General features: G+C 39.1%; 1 protein-coding gene across 3 annotated transcripts in view; it reads left to right on the top strand.

Moving 5' to 3' along the window:
• LOC120248277 (tomoregulin-1) overlaps positions 1–15882 on the top strand; it is a 124112-nt gene that overhangs the window by 99498 nt on the left and 8732 nt on the right. For all 3 annotated transcript variants that reach the window (XM_039256565.1, XM_039256562.1, XM_039256563.1), the window contains exon 8: positions 11212–11335. In XM_039256565.1, coding sequence (XP_039112496.1) covers positions 11212–11335 — 124 coding nt within the window. The remainder of the gene's footprint in view (positions 1–11211; positions 11336–15882) is intronic.

The raw sequence follows: 15882 nt of genomic DNA, 5'->3' as shown, positions 1-15882 counted from the left end.
ACATGCATCTTCTATTCATTTATTAGGTTATACTAACGAACAAATGTTTTTCGTTGTGTGATCTACCTTTTATGCCTAATTTCTAAAAAATTTGTAAAATGAGAATAATAATAGTATATAACTCATAGCTTTATAAAAATTAAATAATACATATCAAGTGCTGAGAATAGTATCTGATATAAGTGCTCAGTAAATGATAGCTGTTATTATCATTGAATTTATTATTTCCGCACTAGAATCCTATCAAACCTGAATCATTTCTATTTCATGAGCTCCTGAAATACTAGTTTTCCTATGTTGATATAAGTGCTATATTGAAAATAAAAGATCTCCTGTATTCCCATAGAAGATGTAATAGATCAGCCCCAGTTTTATTTCTCTATACTGTTAGTACGTGACCTGAATAGGAAGGCTATTTTTCAGTAGGTAGAGGCTCATACTTAAAGTAATTTGGGGAATTGTGTATGTCCCGAATACTTGTCAGCCTTTGATAAAATTACAGGGATAGTTTAGTACCTAGGCCACTTTTGAGATACTGAAAATACTTTACACATAAGAACTGATCTATAACTCAAATGAAATTAGTAGGTATAATCAGTAGATATAATTTATTATATGTCTGTTTTATACTGGTCGTTTTATCAGACACTCTTGGTGGATAGAAAGATAACTAATATATGACCATTCTCTTTAAAGAGCTTAGTGATATAATAAAAAATGAATATAGCCTACGTCTAACAAAGTAGAAATTGGCTATTGTTATACATGTAGTGTGGTTGAAAAGTGCAATGGAAATTCAGAAAAGAAAAGATTATTATTTGGTGGCGTATAGTGAGGGTCTGAGAAGCTTAATGGAAGAGGTGAAATTAGGGCTGAACCTTGAAGGATGGTTAGGATTTTAACAGAGGTCAAAAAGATATTTAAGGAGAATGCAAGAGCATTAGCAGAGGTGTGGATACAAACGTTATGATAGAATGAATTGGAGAATGGTAAGGAATCCTTTTTTGGCTGGAGAGTAGGGGGGTTGAGAGATAGAAATGGAAGACGAGACTAGAAAGTTTGGGGCCAGATTATGTATCTTAAATGCTGTGTTATCGTAGGGAATTTGAACTTTATTTGTAGGAGGATTATTAATATGTTTGAAAAAGACAAGGCTGCAGAGTTAACCAGTTGAATGAATGGTATCTGGCAGGAATATTATATATATGTGTGTGTGTATGTATGTGTATATATATATATTGAACTAGAGGCAGGGAGATCAGTTAGGTAGACTCAAAGGGGAATAGACTTCTGTTTAAATCAGAGGGATAGAGAGTTCAGATGACTTGGACGATGGTTTCTATTTATGCAACTAAGGATGTTGGGAGAGGCAGGGTGTTTTGGGTAAGGTAAGGGAGGAGTTGATGGTGGAGGTAATTAATTTTGGAGTTTGAGTTGCTTATGGAACTAAATAAGTCCATATGACTTGTTTAGCATAAATTTGCAAGTCAGTCTTTTGAGACAAAGGTGATAGATAAGTCATGGGAATGAGTATGAGATTATAGAGTTATGTTGTTTAGACTATTGCACACTTGAAATAGGGCTAGCATGATTGAGAAATGAAACCTTTAATTTCATTTCATTTTAATTAATTTAAATTTAAATAGCCTCATGTGGCCAGTGGCTACCATATTGGACAGCACAGGCATAGAACATATAGAAAGTTGTAGAAAGTTCCGTTAGATGGCACAGTTATCTAGATCCAGAGAAAACCAAGAAAACTACAGTGGCACAGAAGCCAAAAGGGAGAGGTTGCATAAAAGTGGGAGAGGACAAGTATTGAATTTGAAGACAAGGGAATCATTGGTAATCTTGAACCAAAGAGTTTCTCTAGAGTTATAAATGTGAAATTAAATTGTGAAAGAGTTAAGAAATGTTCTAGTAGTGAGGACTAGAGGTCAAAAGGTGCTATTTTGTATTTTCCCCTCATTTGCTTCTATTTTTTGTCCTTACAGGCATTTATAGGAGGCCCTTAGTATTTGTGTCCCCAGGACACAACCAAGACTTGCTAGGTAGGTAGGGCTCTAGGGATAGAGGCTACAAAGTGAAAAGCAGAAACGCAGCATCAGCAGGTAGCTGGACAAATTGGAATATAGTGCTCAGTAGGGAAGGTTTTTTAAAGTTGAGCTCTTTGAAAGTAATGCTCATGAAATAGAACATTTAAATGTCCAGCACGGTGGCTGAATCAGTGCTTTTCTTGGGCTATTGGAAAACCTGTGGTAAATACTGAAAATTGCAGTGTTAGAAGCATTATGGCAGATGTTGAAGCCATACAGGGTAAGATGGTCGAGCATGAGGTCTGAGAGGTGGGATTTTAACAACTTGATTATAGAACATTTCAAACATATGTAAACAGAATAGTGTAATGAACCCTCCTTTCCCCAGTACACACCTTCAACAGTCTACAGCATTCTGTCATTTTTATTTTGCCTGTATACCTCTACCCACTTGATTATCATTATTCTTATTTTACAGGTGTTTTTGTGAGGTATAATTTACATACAGTGAGATAAACGAATGTTAAGCTGTGAGTTTTCAAAAATGAATGCACCCCATATATATCCATGTATACCCACAGTCTCTAACATTTCCATCTATCCAGGAAGTTCCTTTGTGGTATGTGACATTTCAGCATGGCCACTTTGGTCCAAAGATATTTTCTTTTCTTTTTTTGTTTTTAATGTTTTTAATGTTTTATTTATTTCTGAGAGAGAGAGAGAGTGAGAGAGAGGCAGCTTGAGCCAGGGGAGGGTCAGAGAGAGAGGGGGAGACACAGAATCCGAAGCAGGCTCCAGACTCTGAGCTAGCTGTCAGCACAGAGCCCGACACGGGGCTCGAACCCACGAACCATGAGATCATGACCTGAGCCGAAGTCGGAAGCTTAATCGACTTTAAGCGAGGCGCTCCTGTCCAAAGATATTTTCATATGAAAGCCTACAATCTAACTGTAACACCTTCTTTATCTCCAAGACATTCTCGCTTCATTCCTGAGCTTCACTTCACCGGATCCCTTATCCCATCTTTGACCTCCTTCTCTCACTAGTCTCTACTCTTGCTGCCCAGGGATGATACCAGAGATACCGAGATATTGGTACTATTTTTTCCATTACTTGATGACTGTCATTTATATATTTTAATATGGCTCTTTTGATATGCTCTATTTTTAAAGTGGCCTTGATAAATTCCCCTCATTGAAAGTTAAGACTGAGCCAATTGCTAAAATCTTTGAGGGAGTCTGAGTGTGTGTGCTGCGGAGTGTTGTGGAGAGTCCTGATGAGGATTTTAGAAGGCTGTCTGGGTGGATGGCACAGACCCCTAAGAGATGAAGGTCACTGGGAGATGACAGTGGAATGCTAATCTGGAGGTGACGGGTGGGAAGCACGGCAGAGGAAGATGGAAGGAAAGGGGATGTAGGAAGTAATGTGATCTTGGTATGTCAGGGGGATGAAAGGTATACTTTCTAAGGGAATGGCTGAGGAGGCAGATGAGTTTGTTCACGTCAGAAAATGTGTTTCACTGGGAAGAGTGGAAAGGCTGAGAAAGGAAGAGTTAGGGTATTGGAGGGTAGATAGCTTTTATACCCACATAGATAATTCTTTGATGGGGTCTGAGGAGACTTGGGTTAGGAAAATATGTATAGAGGGATATTTAGTAATGAAGATTAGGTACAGGGTAGTGTAGGGGAAACAAGAAAGAAAATATTAAATTTTTTAAAGTGTAGGGATTTGTAGAAATGAGCCAGAGAGTTACTGATGCAGTGTTGGTGTGGGTGTTGTGGCCTCAGCAGATGACCTGCCAGGTGCATGTCTTGGTTGTTAATAGCAGCTCCTTATGCTTTATTTGGGTTGTACACTGAAGGACCAGGACAGCCAGCCAGTGGAAGATGCCTTTGCAGATAGGCCATCTGGTGCTGGATTTTCTTATAACATCATCGCTTAGAACCATACTCTCCTTTGTATTTGAAAACACTGCCGCTGGTGGTAGATTTGTTTCTGAATGCCTCTGTGGGTGGAAGGAGCCACAGAGTGACCAAGTATACTTTTTATATCGCACACACACCAACATTGTTCAGAGACTAACAGTTGCAGCTGTTGTTCATGGAGCCTGTCACCACTTGCCTGAGGGTATTGTTTGGAGAGGACCATTCTGTGCCCAGTTCTTGCTGTGCGAGGCTGCATCTCTGCTGTGGTTTCTGAAACTGTGCTTTATTCCATCTTTAAAGGCTTTTTATATTTCCTTTTTGAAGTTAATCTAATTTATTTGGCCCAGAGAGCAGGTGCTTGGACATTCGGCTTTTGTCCATTCCCTTCACATCTCCCAGAGTGGCTTGGTGAAATAATAGTGTGATGGTTAAGAGCTTGCTCTGTGGAATCAGACTTGGTCTACACTTAAAAAAGGCTGTGTGGCCTGCTTTTTCTGATCCTCAATGATCATATATATATATATATATATATATATATATATATATATATATAGTGAGGATACTACTATCCACAGCCTAGGATTACTCTGATTGTTAAGTGCTGTATCACTAAATTTCTTATGGATGTTATTATGGTGATTGTTAATACTTCTGTTTTTTTGTTTTCATTGTTGGTACCTGGCTGCTGCCAAAGGTCTCACCATCGGTGAGTCTACTGCATCTTGTTCAGTGTGGTTCATGAGTGACCTCAGTGGGACATTCATTTATTCAACAATTATTACTTGTGTGCCCTTTTGTGTGTCAGGTGCTTTCATATATTTGTGTTATTATTTGATCCTTGTCACAACCAAGTTATCCTCATTTTTCAGACAAAGAAGCTGAAACTGTGAGTTGGTGGCTCACGTAGAATGGCAGAGCAAAGACTAGAATTTAGGCTTTCTGGCCCTAAGCCCTGGTGCTCTTTTTCTTGTTTCACACCTATTCCAGAGTTCTCTACTGTTTCTTTGCTTTCTTTCTTTACTTCATTTCCTTCAGAAGTTTAATGTGCTTTCAGCTGTCCCCTTGGTGAACATTTGTTCTCCTGTTTAAATTCAGAGCTTAATCTTTTTTTTTAAAAGTTTATTTTGAGAAAGAGAGAGGGAAAGAGTATATGCAAGAGGGAGAGGGGCAGAGAGAAAGGGAGATAGAGAATCCCAAGCAGGCTCTGTGCTGTGCAGAGCCCATTGCAGGGCTTGATCTCACAAACTGTGAAATCATGACCTGAGCTGAAATCAAGAGTTGGACGCTTAACTGACTGAGCCACCCGGGCGCCCCTAGAACTTAATCTTAAGCTCCAGCTTCATATATTCATATGTAGGGCCTGGAACATAATAGGTACTCAGTGATGACTAGAGGTCTAAATTTGAACTCCATTTCCTGTGTTCACTCTACTAAACCTTCTGTCATTAGGCTCATATTTAGAGTCATATTTTCCCTAATTTTTTTATTGTGGTGAAATGCATATAACAAAATTTACCATTTTAACCATTCTTAAGTGCACAGCTCAGTGGTATTAAATATATTCATGAAGTTGTGCAACCACCACTACCATCCATTTCTAGAAGACTTTCAGCTTGTAAAACTGGAACTATACCCAGTAAACAATAGCTTCCCACTTTTTCCCTCAGCCCTGGCAACTATCATTCTTTTTGTTTCTATGATTTTGGCTGCTTTAAGAACCTCATACAAGTGGAAACCTCCAGTTGTGACTGGCCTATTTCAGTGCACATAATATCCTCAAGATTAATCTGTGATGTAGCATGTCAGAATTTCCTTCCTTTTTGAGGCTGCATAATGTTCCATTGTATATACATACCACATTTCGTTTATCCATTCGTTCAGTGATGGACACTTGTGTTGCTTCCACGTTTTAGCTGTGATGAATGTTGCTTTGAATATGGGTTTATAGGGGCGCCTGGGTGGCTTAGTCGGTTAAGCGTCCGACTTTCGCTTAGGTCATGATCTCGCGGTTCGTGGGTTCGAGCCCCGTGTCGGGCTCTGTGCTGACTGCCAGCTCAGAGCCTGGAGCCTGTTTCAGTCTGTGACTCCCTCTCTCTCTGACCCTCCCCTGCTCACGCTGTCTCTCTCTCTCTCTCCTAGAAATAAATAAAAAAAAAAAAACATAAAAAAAAAATGAATATGGGTTTATAGCTATCTCTTTGAGACCCTGCTTTCAGTTCTTTTGCATATATCCTCAGAAGTGGAATTGCTAGGTCAAATAGTAATTATGTGTTTAATTTTTTGAGGAACCAGCATACTGTTTTCCACAGTGACTGTATCATACATTCTCATCAGCAGGGCACACAGATTCTAATTTCTCCACATGCATGCCCAGCACTTAACTACTTTCTCTTTCTCTCTTTTTTCTTTTCTTTTCTTTTCTTTTCTTTTCTTTTCTTTTCTTTCCTTTCCTTTCCTTTCCTTTCCTTTCCTTTCCTTTCCTTTCCGTTTCCTTCCTTCCTTCCTTCCTTCCTTCCTTCCTTCCTTCCTTCCTTCCTTCTCTTCTCTTCNCTCTCTCTCTCTCTCTCTCTCTCTCTCTCTCCCTCCCTCCCTCCCTCCCTCCCTCCCTCCCTTCCTTCCTTCCCCTTCTCCTTCTCCTCCTCCTTTTTGGATAGTAGTCATCCTATGGGTGTGGATACTGTCTTGTAGTTTTGATTTCCATTTCCCTAATGACTAGTGATGCTGAGAATTTTCATGTGTTTATTGATCATAGTTTCTTTGAATTCATGCATATTTTCTTTGGAGCATAATTCTGTATTAAAAGCATCTTTAATAAAGACAGTTCTGTCCTACTGTCTTAGAGTACATTTAAGGGTTAGTGCTGGGCATTACTTGTAAAGGTGGTTGTTGCAAGTTATCTAAAGGATGGGACTAGGGAAGTTTGACCTTAAGAAAAAAAATTGTTGGGCAGTGAGCTATGAAGTAGACAGAGTGGGGAAATCAATAGTTAAAGAAAGAGAGATTCCATTCAACATAAGGAGCATTTGACAATACCAGAATTAACTGTTGATTTTTTTTTTTTTTAACTTCTGGAAGTGGTCAAGTAGAAACAGGACCTTGGGGTTGTAAGTTTATAAGCTGATTTCTTCATCAGACCAGATGGGCCCCAAAGACCCTTCCAGCTCTGAGTTTCTGAGAGGTCATTCTGAAGCATCTTCAAGCTGTATTTATTTCTTCTGTATCTCTAATATTTATTCCTACTGGCTCTCGCTTAGTTTTTCATTGCCACAAGTTTGGATTATGTAGTGAATTCCTAACTGGTCACCTGGTCTTCCTAGTTCCCCTTACCCCTTTATCATGCATGCTATTATCCAATTTTATCCAAAAATTTTAATAGCTGTTTCAGATACAATTTACATACCACTGTGTATTTACCTCTTTAAAGTATGTAATTCAATTTTTTTAAATATAAAACAGGGGTGCCTGGGTGGCTTAGTCAGTTAAGCGTCCGACTTCGGCTCAGGTCATGATCTCACGGTTTGTGGGTTCGAGCCCTGCATCGGGCTCTGTGCTGACAGCCAGCTCAGAGCCTGGAGCCTGTTTCAGATTCTGTGTCTTCCTCTCTCTCTGACCCTCCCTTGCTCTCTCTCTCTCTCTCTCTCAGAAATAAATAAGACATTAAAATTTTTTTTTAATAAAATAAAAAATAAAAAAAAATTTTAAAGTAATCTCTATACCCAACATGGGGCTTGAACTCAAACTTTGAAATCAAGTTTCATGCTCTACCAACTGAGTCAGCCAGGCACCTTGAATTCAATTATTTTAAAAGTATATTTAGGATTGTACAAGCATCATATCAGAGTCAAATTTCAGACCATTTTCCTTAGCCCAAAAAGAAACTTCACACACATTAGCAATTACTCCCCTAACCACCAGCTCTTGACAATCGCTCACAATTATGTAAAACTTGTCTTTCATTGGGCTATTCTTCAGCTAGGATGCTGTCAGTATCTTCTTATCTCTGTATGATTAAGAAAGCATTTCTCACCTGGAGTTAATATTTTTCCATAATCTGATATCTGTTTATTTTTCCAGTTTTGACTTACATCATTCCCCAGTTTGAATATATAACTCTTGTTGCTAAGGTTCATCTACTTCTCGTTCTTGAGAATGCTGTGTGCATTATACCTTCCTTTTGGTTTCCCGTCTTCTTCTATCTAAATAAATCTGGCTATGCTTTGAGACCTAACCTGAGTCCTTTCTATGAATACTTCCCTGAGTAATATCACCTACAATGAGTTCTTTAAACTTGAACTTTCTCAGGCAACTGAGTGGCTCAGTCGGTTAAGCGACCTACTTCGGCTCAGGTCATGATCACATGGTTCGTGGGTTCAAGCTTTACCTCAAGCTCTGTGCTGACAGCTCAGCCTGGAGCCTGCTTTGGATTCTGTGTCTCCCTCTCTCTCTGCCCCTCCATTGCTCATGCTCTATCTCTATCTCTCAAGAATAAATAAACATTAAAAAAAAAATTAAAAAACAAAAGCTTGAACTTCCTTTAGTGTACCCAGTTTTATAAAACCTTTTTTTTTTTTTTGCATTTAATTGTAAACTATCATATGAAAACCCTTCTGTGTTATTCAGCTTGTCATGTGTATATGTTGATTCCCTGAGCTGATTATAAGCTTCTCAAGGGCAGGGACCATGTATACTTTTTCTTTATATCTTCTGTAGCTTAGCTGAGCATATGGCTATGCACAGAAATAGTGTGTTTATGTATAATGGAATGAATAGAGCTATCATTGAGCAGAATGCTAAATTTGGACTTTGTGACATCCACAGATTTCAAAGTCTTACTGGACATGTCCATGTTTTTAGATGGCTTTGCTTTGTCTAGAGCCTAATACCACATTCTCTCATGAATTCATTCAGTAAATGCCTCTGGTGCTATACTTTGTTTACTAATTTCTCAAAACCTGTTCTTGATTTAGTTAACTTTTTCTTATTGCTGCAATGTGTATGAATTCTCTGATAGCTTTCAATTCTGCATTATTCTTGAAATTTCCTGCTGTTTATAAGACTTTTCTTATAGTAGATTAGTACATTACCACAGCCTCTGTAGACCTATAAAGTACCATTATTATACACATTACAAGATCTTATTATTACAGGTTGGTACATAACCTTAGTCTCCATAGTCCCATTATTCTATACTTCGTGGCGTAACACACCATGAAAGTATCATGCTCTGAGAAGTTGCAGCGTGATGAGTGCTATGGGAGACAAGTTGCATGGCTCAAGTCACTTATGGTTTGATTATAAATGTGGAATAGCACCTTTAATTTGAAATGATAGCAAGAAAAGTACTACATTCCAAGTGTTAGGAGTTATACAGAAATAAATAATACAAATGTCTAGATTCTTAAGGAGCTCACAGTCTCATAGTAGAGACTGAGTTAAAAAACCCAAATGGTTGTAAGATAATATCATGAGTATTATAGTGGAGAAGTGGGTGCTTAGGATTATAGCAGCCCAAAGGGATTTCTTGTGGCAAAATTATAGCTTGAGGAGACCTTCTTTATAAGCCCTTTGAAGACAGAATAGTTTTCTGTCCCCAGCACCTAGCAGAGTACCCGGCATATGAAAGGTATATCATATTAATAAATGATAAATGAATAGTCATCTATATTGTGCTGTCTGATATGGTAGGTACTAGCAGTATGTGGTTACTGAGTACTTGAAAAATGAGTCAGAATTGAGATGTGCTGTGTTAAGTGGTCACCAGATTTTAAAGACCTATTTAAGAAAATGTGTGTTAAAAAAAATCAGAATTTTTTTATATTGATTATATGTTGAAGTGATACTTATTTGATAGATTAAATAAATATAGGATTAAAATTAATTTTCCTATTTCTTTTTACTTTAAAAAATGCGGCTGTTAGAAAATTAAAAATTAACATGTGTGTCTCCTATTGTGTGGACAAGGCTGATTTTATTCAGCTGCGTTGGAGAGACTGTGATTTGACTGATGGTGCAGAGTGTGCTTGGGATACTCTCTCTCTCCCTCTCTGGCCCTCCACTGCACATGTTCTCTCTCTCAAAATAAATAAAAACTTAAAACAAAATAGCAGAGATACTTTGAAAATTTCCATGTTGGATTTCTAGATTTCTGGTTCAGTTTTCTTTATAGGCATAAGTTAGTACAATATAAATACATAAATTTTGATGTAAAATAGCATCAATGTGTTCTTGTGAGGGATGACATGTTCTCCCTGCTTTTAGGTATCATTGAGCCTAATAATCACTACACATTTTTCCTTTTGTATGTAAGTTTCAGTCTCCAGAAAATCTGCATTTTTAGTTCTCAGGTTTCTTTTTATACTTAGTACCTCCATTCTTTTCTTCTCCCTTGCTCTTCTTTCCTACACATACATAATATAGATACACAGTCTCCTATTTTATTCCTTCTTAATTTGTTTCCATTAATAATTTTCCAATTATAGCAACACCTTTACTTGTATTTGGGGAAGATAGCCTTTGCTGTTACATGGTGCGGTATATAGATAGAGGGCTGGTTGTCTTAGTGGTCTTGTGCATACGTTAATTATCTCATGTGGCACTCAAAGCCACATGAAGTATATAGATCCTGTTATGATCCTGACTTTACAGTTATGAAATCTCAGCTTAGGGAGGGTAGTACTCTCAAGAACACACAGCTAATCGCAGAATTTGTAAGTTAGAAATGTAAGAAACTGACAGGAAGCCTGGGGAGTTTTCCTACATAAGCACAGGCCTGTGTAGGAACTCTTGAGTCCATAGAACTGAGGATGAATGTATTAATGTATATGCCAGAAACAAAGGCTTAAAAATTCATTGCAGGATGTGTGGGTACTCAGTGTATGCTCAATATGTTTAATAGTTTTCATTCCAAAAATATTTCACCCTAAAATTTCAGAGTGCCATAACTTGCTCTCGACCAATCTAGGTGTTTTGGCCTCAATTTCATAGTCCCCGGGTGAATGACTAGATTAAGTCAGTTTTCTAAAAGCCAGAGCTATAATACACCATCTCTTGTTCATAGAGATGCACTTTCTTATTAAGCTAGCATTTATTTCTTTAGCCAAGATGTTTATGTTTTGGTTCTTATTCAGCCCCCTATCTGATAATTTCTTTCCCATATTACCAGCCAATTTATTTGTTGTCAGAACCTTTGAAAAGTTCATATTTTTCGGTTGCTTTTTACTGTTTATTGCTCTGATTTATGTTCTTTTAAGATGCTAGTGATCAAAGAGAAGATGTTTATATTGGAAACCACATGCCTTGCCCTGAAAACCTCAATGGTTACTGCATCCATGGGAAATGTGAATTCATCTATTCTACTCAGAAGGCTTCTTGTAGGTAAGTCAGCACCTCCAGATCAGAGGTGAGGAACTTTTTCCTTCAGTCACTGCTCTATAGAAAGCAGTGAAATATGGATGAAATATTACCAAGAAGTATTATTTATTTGTAGTTGGGTAAAAAATAGCAGCATCATTTGGAAAAAGCTGACAAGTATAATATGCAAAACCAAAAACAGATGTCACATTAGGGTTTTAGGATTATGGGCTCAACATTTTTAATATTATGTTGTCCATTTTTATATAAAAAATAAATATGCCATATTTCAACACTATTTTGGTTTTCAGGCAATCTGTCACAAGGTGATTTAGGGACTAAAGAATGTGTTAAGAACAGAGAACATGTAACTCAGAACATATACTGAAATAGATTTCTAAAAATAAAGGAATGGGATGTAGAACCAGGTGTGAGGAGAGAAATGGAAATGGGGAAGGTGCAAATCTTCAACTGTCTGATGCCAGAAAGGTTGAGACTTGTTCAAGGTCAGCAGCAGCAAAACTAGATCTCGGATTTCCTGACATTCAGCCTAATGATCATGATGTGTTTTGCTGCTCTGCGTCTGTTTACCAGTCACACTTCCTGCTGCTGCTGGGAGCTCGTCCTCTCTCTCAAGTTGGTCTGGTTAGCCAAGGGACAGTATTTCCATAGACAAGGGGAGATGGCTGTCATTCTGCTCCGTTCCTGCCTCTTGCCGTTTGGCCAGGGTCCTTTTTTTTCCTTTCTCAGTCAAAACATGGAAAAATACTACACTTTTCTTTTGTTCTGTCAGCCTACTAGGTCAGTGAATCTTTCTCTCCAGAAAGTAAAAGAAAGCTGTTTGAAAGCACGTCTCCTGGTCCCTCTACCTTTAGCTTCTTTCTCTTGGCTCTCTTTTTACTCCTCCCCTTCTGCTTAAAAAACAGAACAAAGCAGTAAAACTGTTAATGATTAAATAATTCTTTGTTAAGCTTTTGGCTTTTTCCTGATTGAAAGTGCTATCATTCCTTTCCTCCTCCTCTCTCCTGAATGTTAAAAAAAATACAGCTGTGCAAAGGGGAACAAGCCAGTTTTAAAACAAAATCATTAAATGGATTCCTTCTATTTGTCCCATGGTGGCATACATATCTTGATAGAAATTCAGATTGTGTTGTTCTTAGGATAGGGCATCTTTCAAGATATCTAAAAGTGAGGGATGAGGGAGGACGATGTCCTGATAATGAAGTGACACCAGGTCACTTTGCAGTATTTACTTTTGCAGTAACTGACAGTGAGAGGATTCAGTGGCATAGCGGTTAAAGGCTTTGGAAGCAGGTACCCCAGATTAGCTAGTCACTGGCTGTGCTCTTCGGAAGTTACTTACATTTCTAAGCCTCATTTTCTCATTTCAAAAATTGTAATAATAATGTACCTATCTCCTAAAACTGTTGCTAAATTTCCATTTAAATTGTTGCTAAAATTAAATGAGATAATATATGCAAAGTGCTTAGCACAATACCTGAAACTCAGTATGTATTTAATTAATAGGGGTTGACATTATTAGATTATAATTGCCATTAGGTTCGGGACTCTGTTTTGCCAAACCTGTCTTCCCATTGCCTAGCAGGGGGCCTAGCCCCGTAGCTACTTAGTTACTTTTTAAAATATGTTTATGCATTTGTTTTGAGAGAGAGAGAGAGAGGAAGAGAGAGAGGAGGAGGGGCTGGCAGAGAGAGAAGGAGAATCCCAAGCAGGCTCTGCACTGTGAGCACAGAATCCCATGTGGAGCTCGAACTCATGAACTGTGAGATCGTGACCTGAGCCAAAACCAAGAGTCGGACGTTTAACCGACTGAGCCACCCAGGTGCCTCAGTAAATATTTTTTGAATGCCATGTGATGATCAGCTTTTCCCTCTTCTCCAGACCAGAGTTGTTTCTTAAATGCCAGAGAATCTCTTTTCTGCATACTTATAATCCTAAAAAGCAGCAGATCTTTTCCTTTTGTCTAAGCATTTACAAAGTCTGCAAGAATCAGGCCATAATATCACACACACTTCAACTAATAATGTGGGTATATTTGGATAGCAACAAGCAGGCAGGGATGAACAACTGTTAGCCACAGTCCTATTATTAGGTTAAAATCTTCGAGTATTATCCCACCATTAATTTGTTTGTTTGTTTATTACTTACTTTGTACCAAATTCTACATAGCCCTGGCATCTCAAATTCAAATATGACAGGGATCCAGGGATCTTGCCTTCCAAAAAACCTACCATCTGGTAGAAGAGATTAATAATAAGCAATTACAGTATAATATGAAAAATGCTGCCACACAGAGATAGATATACACAAGGTGATTTGGGGCTTCAGACAAGGCACTTCACCTTGAAGAGGATGAGGGACCTTGTGGGAAGAGGGGCAGGTCTTATAGGAGCATTTGTGTCACGCCAGGAACTTGCCCTTTATTTTAAAGGGTGCTTGAGAAGCCACTGAAGGATTTAAGTTAAGAAAGCTCTGACCATATGTGAAAGCCACTCTAGTGGTTTTGTGGAAGATGGATCAGCAGACTGAATGTTAGGAGACTATGTGTTAGTAAGAAATTAGAGCCTGAACTAAGTAAAGGAGTTGTAGTGACACTGAGATCAGCAGATGAATTGCAGAGAGAAGATAAAGCTCAACCCCTAGGTTTTAGTGACTAGTTGGGTTTGAGGATAGAACGTGGGAGTTGGTGGAGGGTGGTGGGAAGGAAGAGTCGAGAGCCTCGTGGGTTTCTGGGTAAGGCAGAACTGAGTGGGGACAGGGAGCCGGAAGAGGCAGGAGGTTTGGATGGAAATGATGTGTTCAGTGTAATATACTTGGTCTCAGGTGCCTGTGGGGGACCCACTTAGGGAAGTCTAGTCGGCTGCTGGATATATGTTGATCAAGAACTCAGGAGACAGATGCAGGTGGGAGGCATACATTAGGGAATAGGCTAGCCTATCCCTTGCAGTTCTACCCAGGCCTGCTTCCGTCCCTCTAGGCCTCCAGTTTGTCCATCCTATCGCCTTTAGTCCCTCGAACGTCTTCGTCCCCACCTTGTTCAGCTTAAATTCATGGTCAGTCGTAGTCCCTCTCTTGCTTCATCATACTCACTTGACAAATTATAATCCTAGTTCATTCCTTCCTGCCTGCTGTATACCTGTCCAGCTATTCTGTGTACCTGTCCAGCTGAACATGGCTGCTATTGAAAAGCACACCACCAGGTTAGTGCCTCTCACCGACGTTTATGCTCAGAGTGGCCCTGCAAGCTGCCAGGTTGGCTTTCTGGGCTTCAGTCCATTCATCCTCCTTCTGTCCTGCATGCTGGCTTGCTATTGTCGCCCTTCTCTTCAGATTGTCTGTACCTCTTTCTCATCCTTAGCTGATCATCTTGTTTCTGAGTTCACTGAGAACACTGCAGCATTATAAGGAGAACCCTCACAGATTTTTCACACTCACCTACCAGAAATTCTCCCCACTTTTCTGTGTTTTATATATTTTGTATAGATATGTTTTAATGTATATTTATATATGTATCTGTAATTTAAATATATTTTCATTTCTTTTATCTTGGAAAAAAATTCTCACTCCCATTAGCTACTGTCCGATTTATTCCTTTTGTAGAAGAACTCAAAAGAGTTGTCTCTGCTCTGTCTCCGGCTCCTCATTTCCTGTATCTCTTGAACCCACCGCAGTGAGCTTTTGTCCCAACACTTCACTGAGGCTGTTCTTGTTGCTAAATTCAGTGATCAGTTCTTAGTCTTAAATTACTTTAGAACAGTCAATAGCATTTGACTCCTATGCGATATGCATAATTCACTTGGCTTTAGGGAGTGCATTCTCTCTCTATTTTCTGCTGTCTCACTGGCCATTCCTTTATATCTTCTTGGCTGGTTCACCTTTTGCTCCTGACCTCTAATTGTTGGAATGCACCAGGGTCCAGTCCTGGTCTTCTTTCTTAGTGATGCCACCCAGCCTTAGAGCTTTCCATGACATATGCTGATGACTCCTACTTTGCATAAATCCCAGACCCCTGTCCTCAACTTGAGACTCATAGATCCCTCTCCCTCCTTGACATTTTCCTGTGGATGTCTTGACTCCTCAATTTCAATAGGATCTAAGCTGATCTGATCTGCCTCCCTCCCCTAACCCTGCTCCATCTGCTACCTTCTTCATTTTAGTTGATGCCAGCTCCACCTTTTCCTTTGCTCAGATAAAACACCTCTGATACATCTTTGAGTTCTCTCCTGTTCCATACCCAGTCATTTGAGAAATCCTGTTAGCTCTATTTCAGAATATGTCCAGAATCAGAGTTCTTCTCCCTACTGCTACTGCCACTGCCTAGTCCACACCACCATTATTGCAGCAGCCTTCCTGATTGTATTCTTTGGTCCATGTTCAACTTAGAAGCCAGATGGAGACTTTACATTTTTTTAATGTTTATTTTTGAGAGAGAGGGAGTGCACGTGTGCAAGTAGGGGAGGGACAGAGGGAGGAGACAGAGGATCTGAAGCAGGCTCTGTGCTGACAGCAGAGGGCCTGATGCAGGGCTTGAACTCACAAAATGTGAGTTG

The sequence above is a fragment of the Hyaena hyaena genome, unplaced genomic scaffold (genome assembly GCF_003009895.1).
Source record: "Hyaena hyaena isolate Hyena2069 unplaced genomic scaffold, ASM300989v1 scaffold_572, whole genome shotgun sequence".
NCBI classification, from domain to species: Eukaryota; Metazoa; Chordata; class Mammalia; order Carnivora; family Hyaenidae; genus Hyaena; species Hyaena hyaena.
The sequence above is the reverse complement of the archived record's forward strand: the minus strand, read 5'-3'. Positions and strand labels throughout refer to the sequence as shown.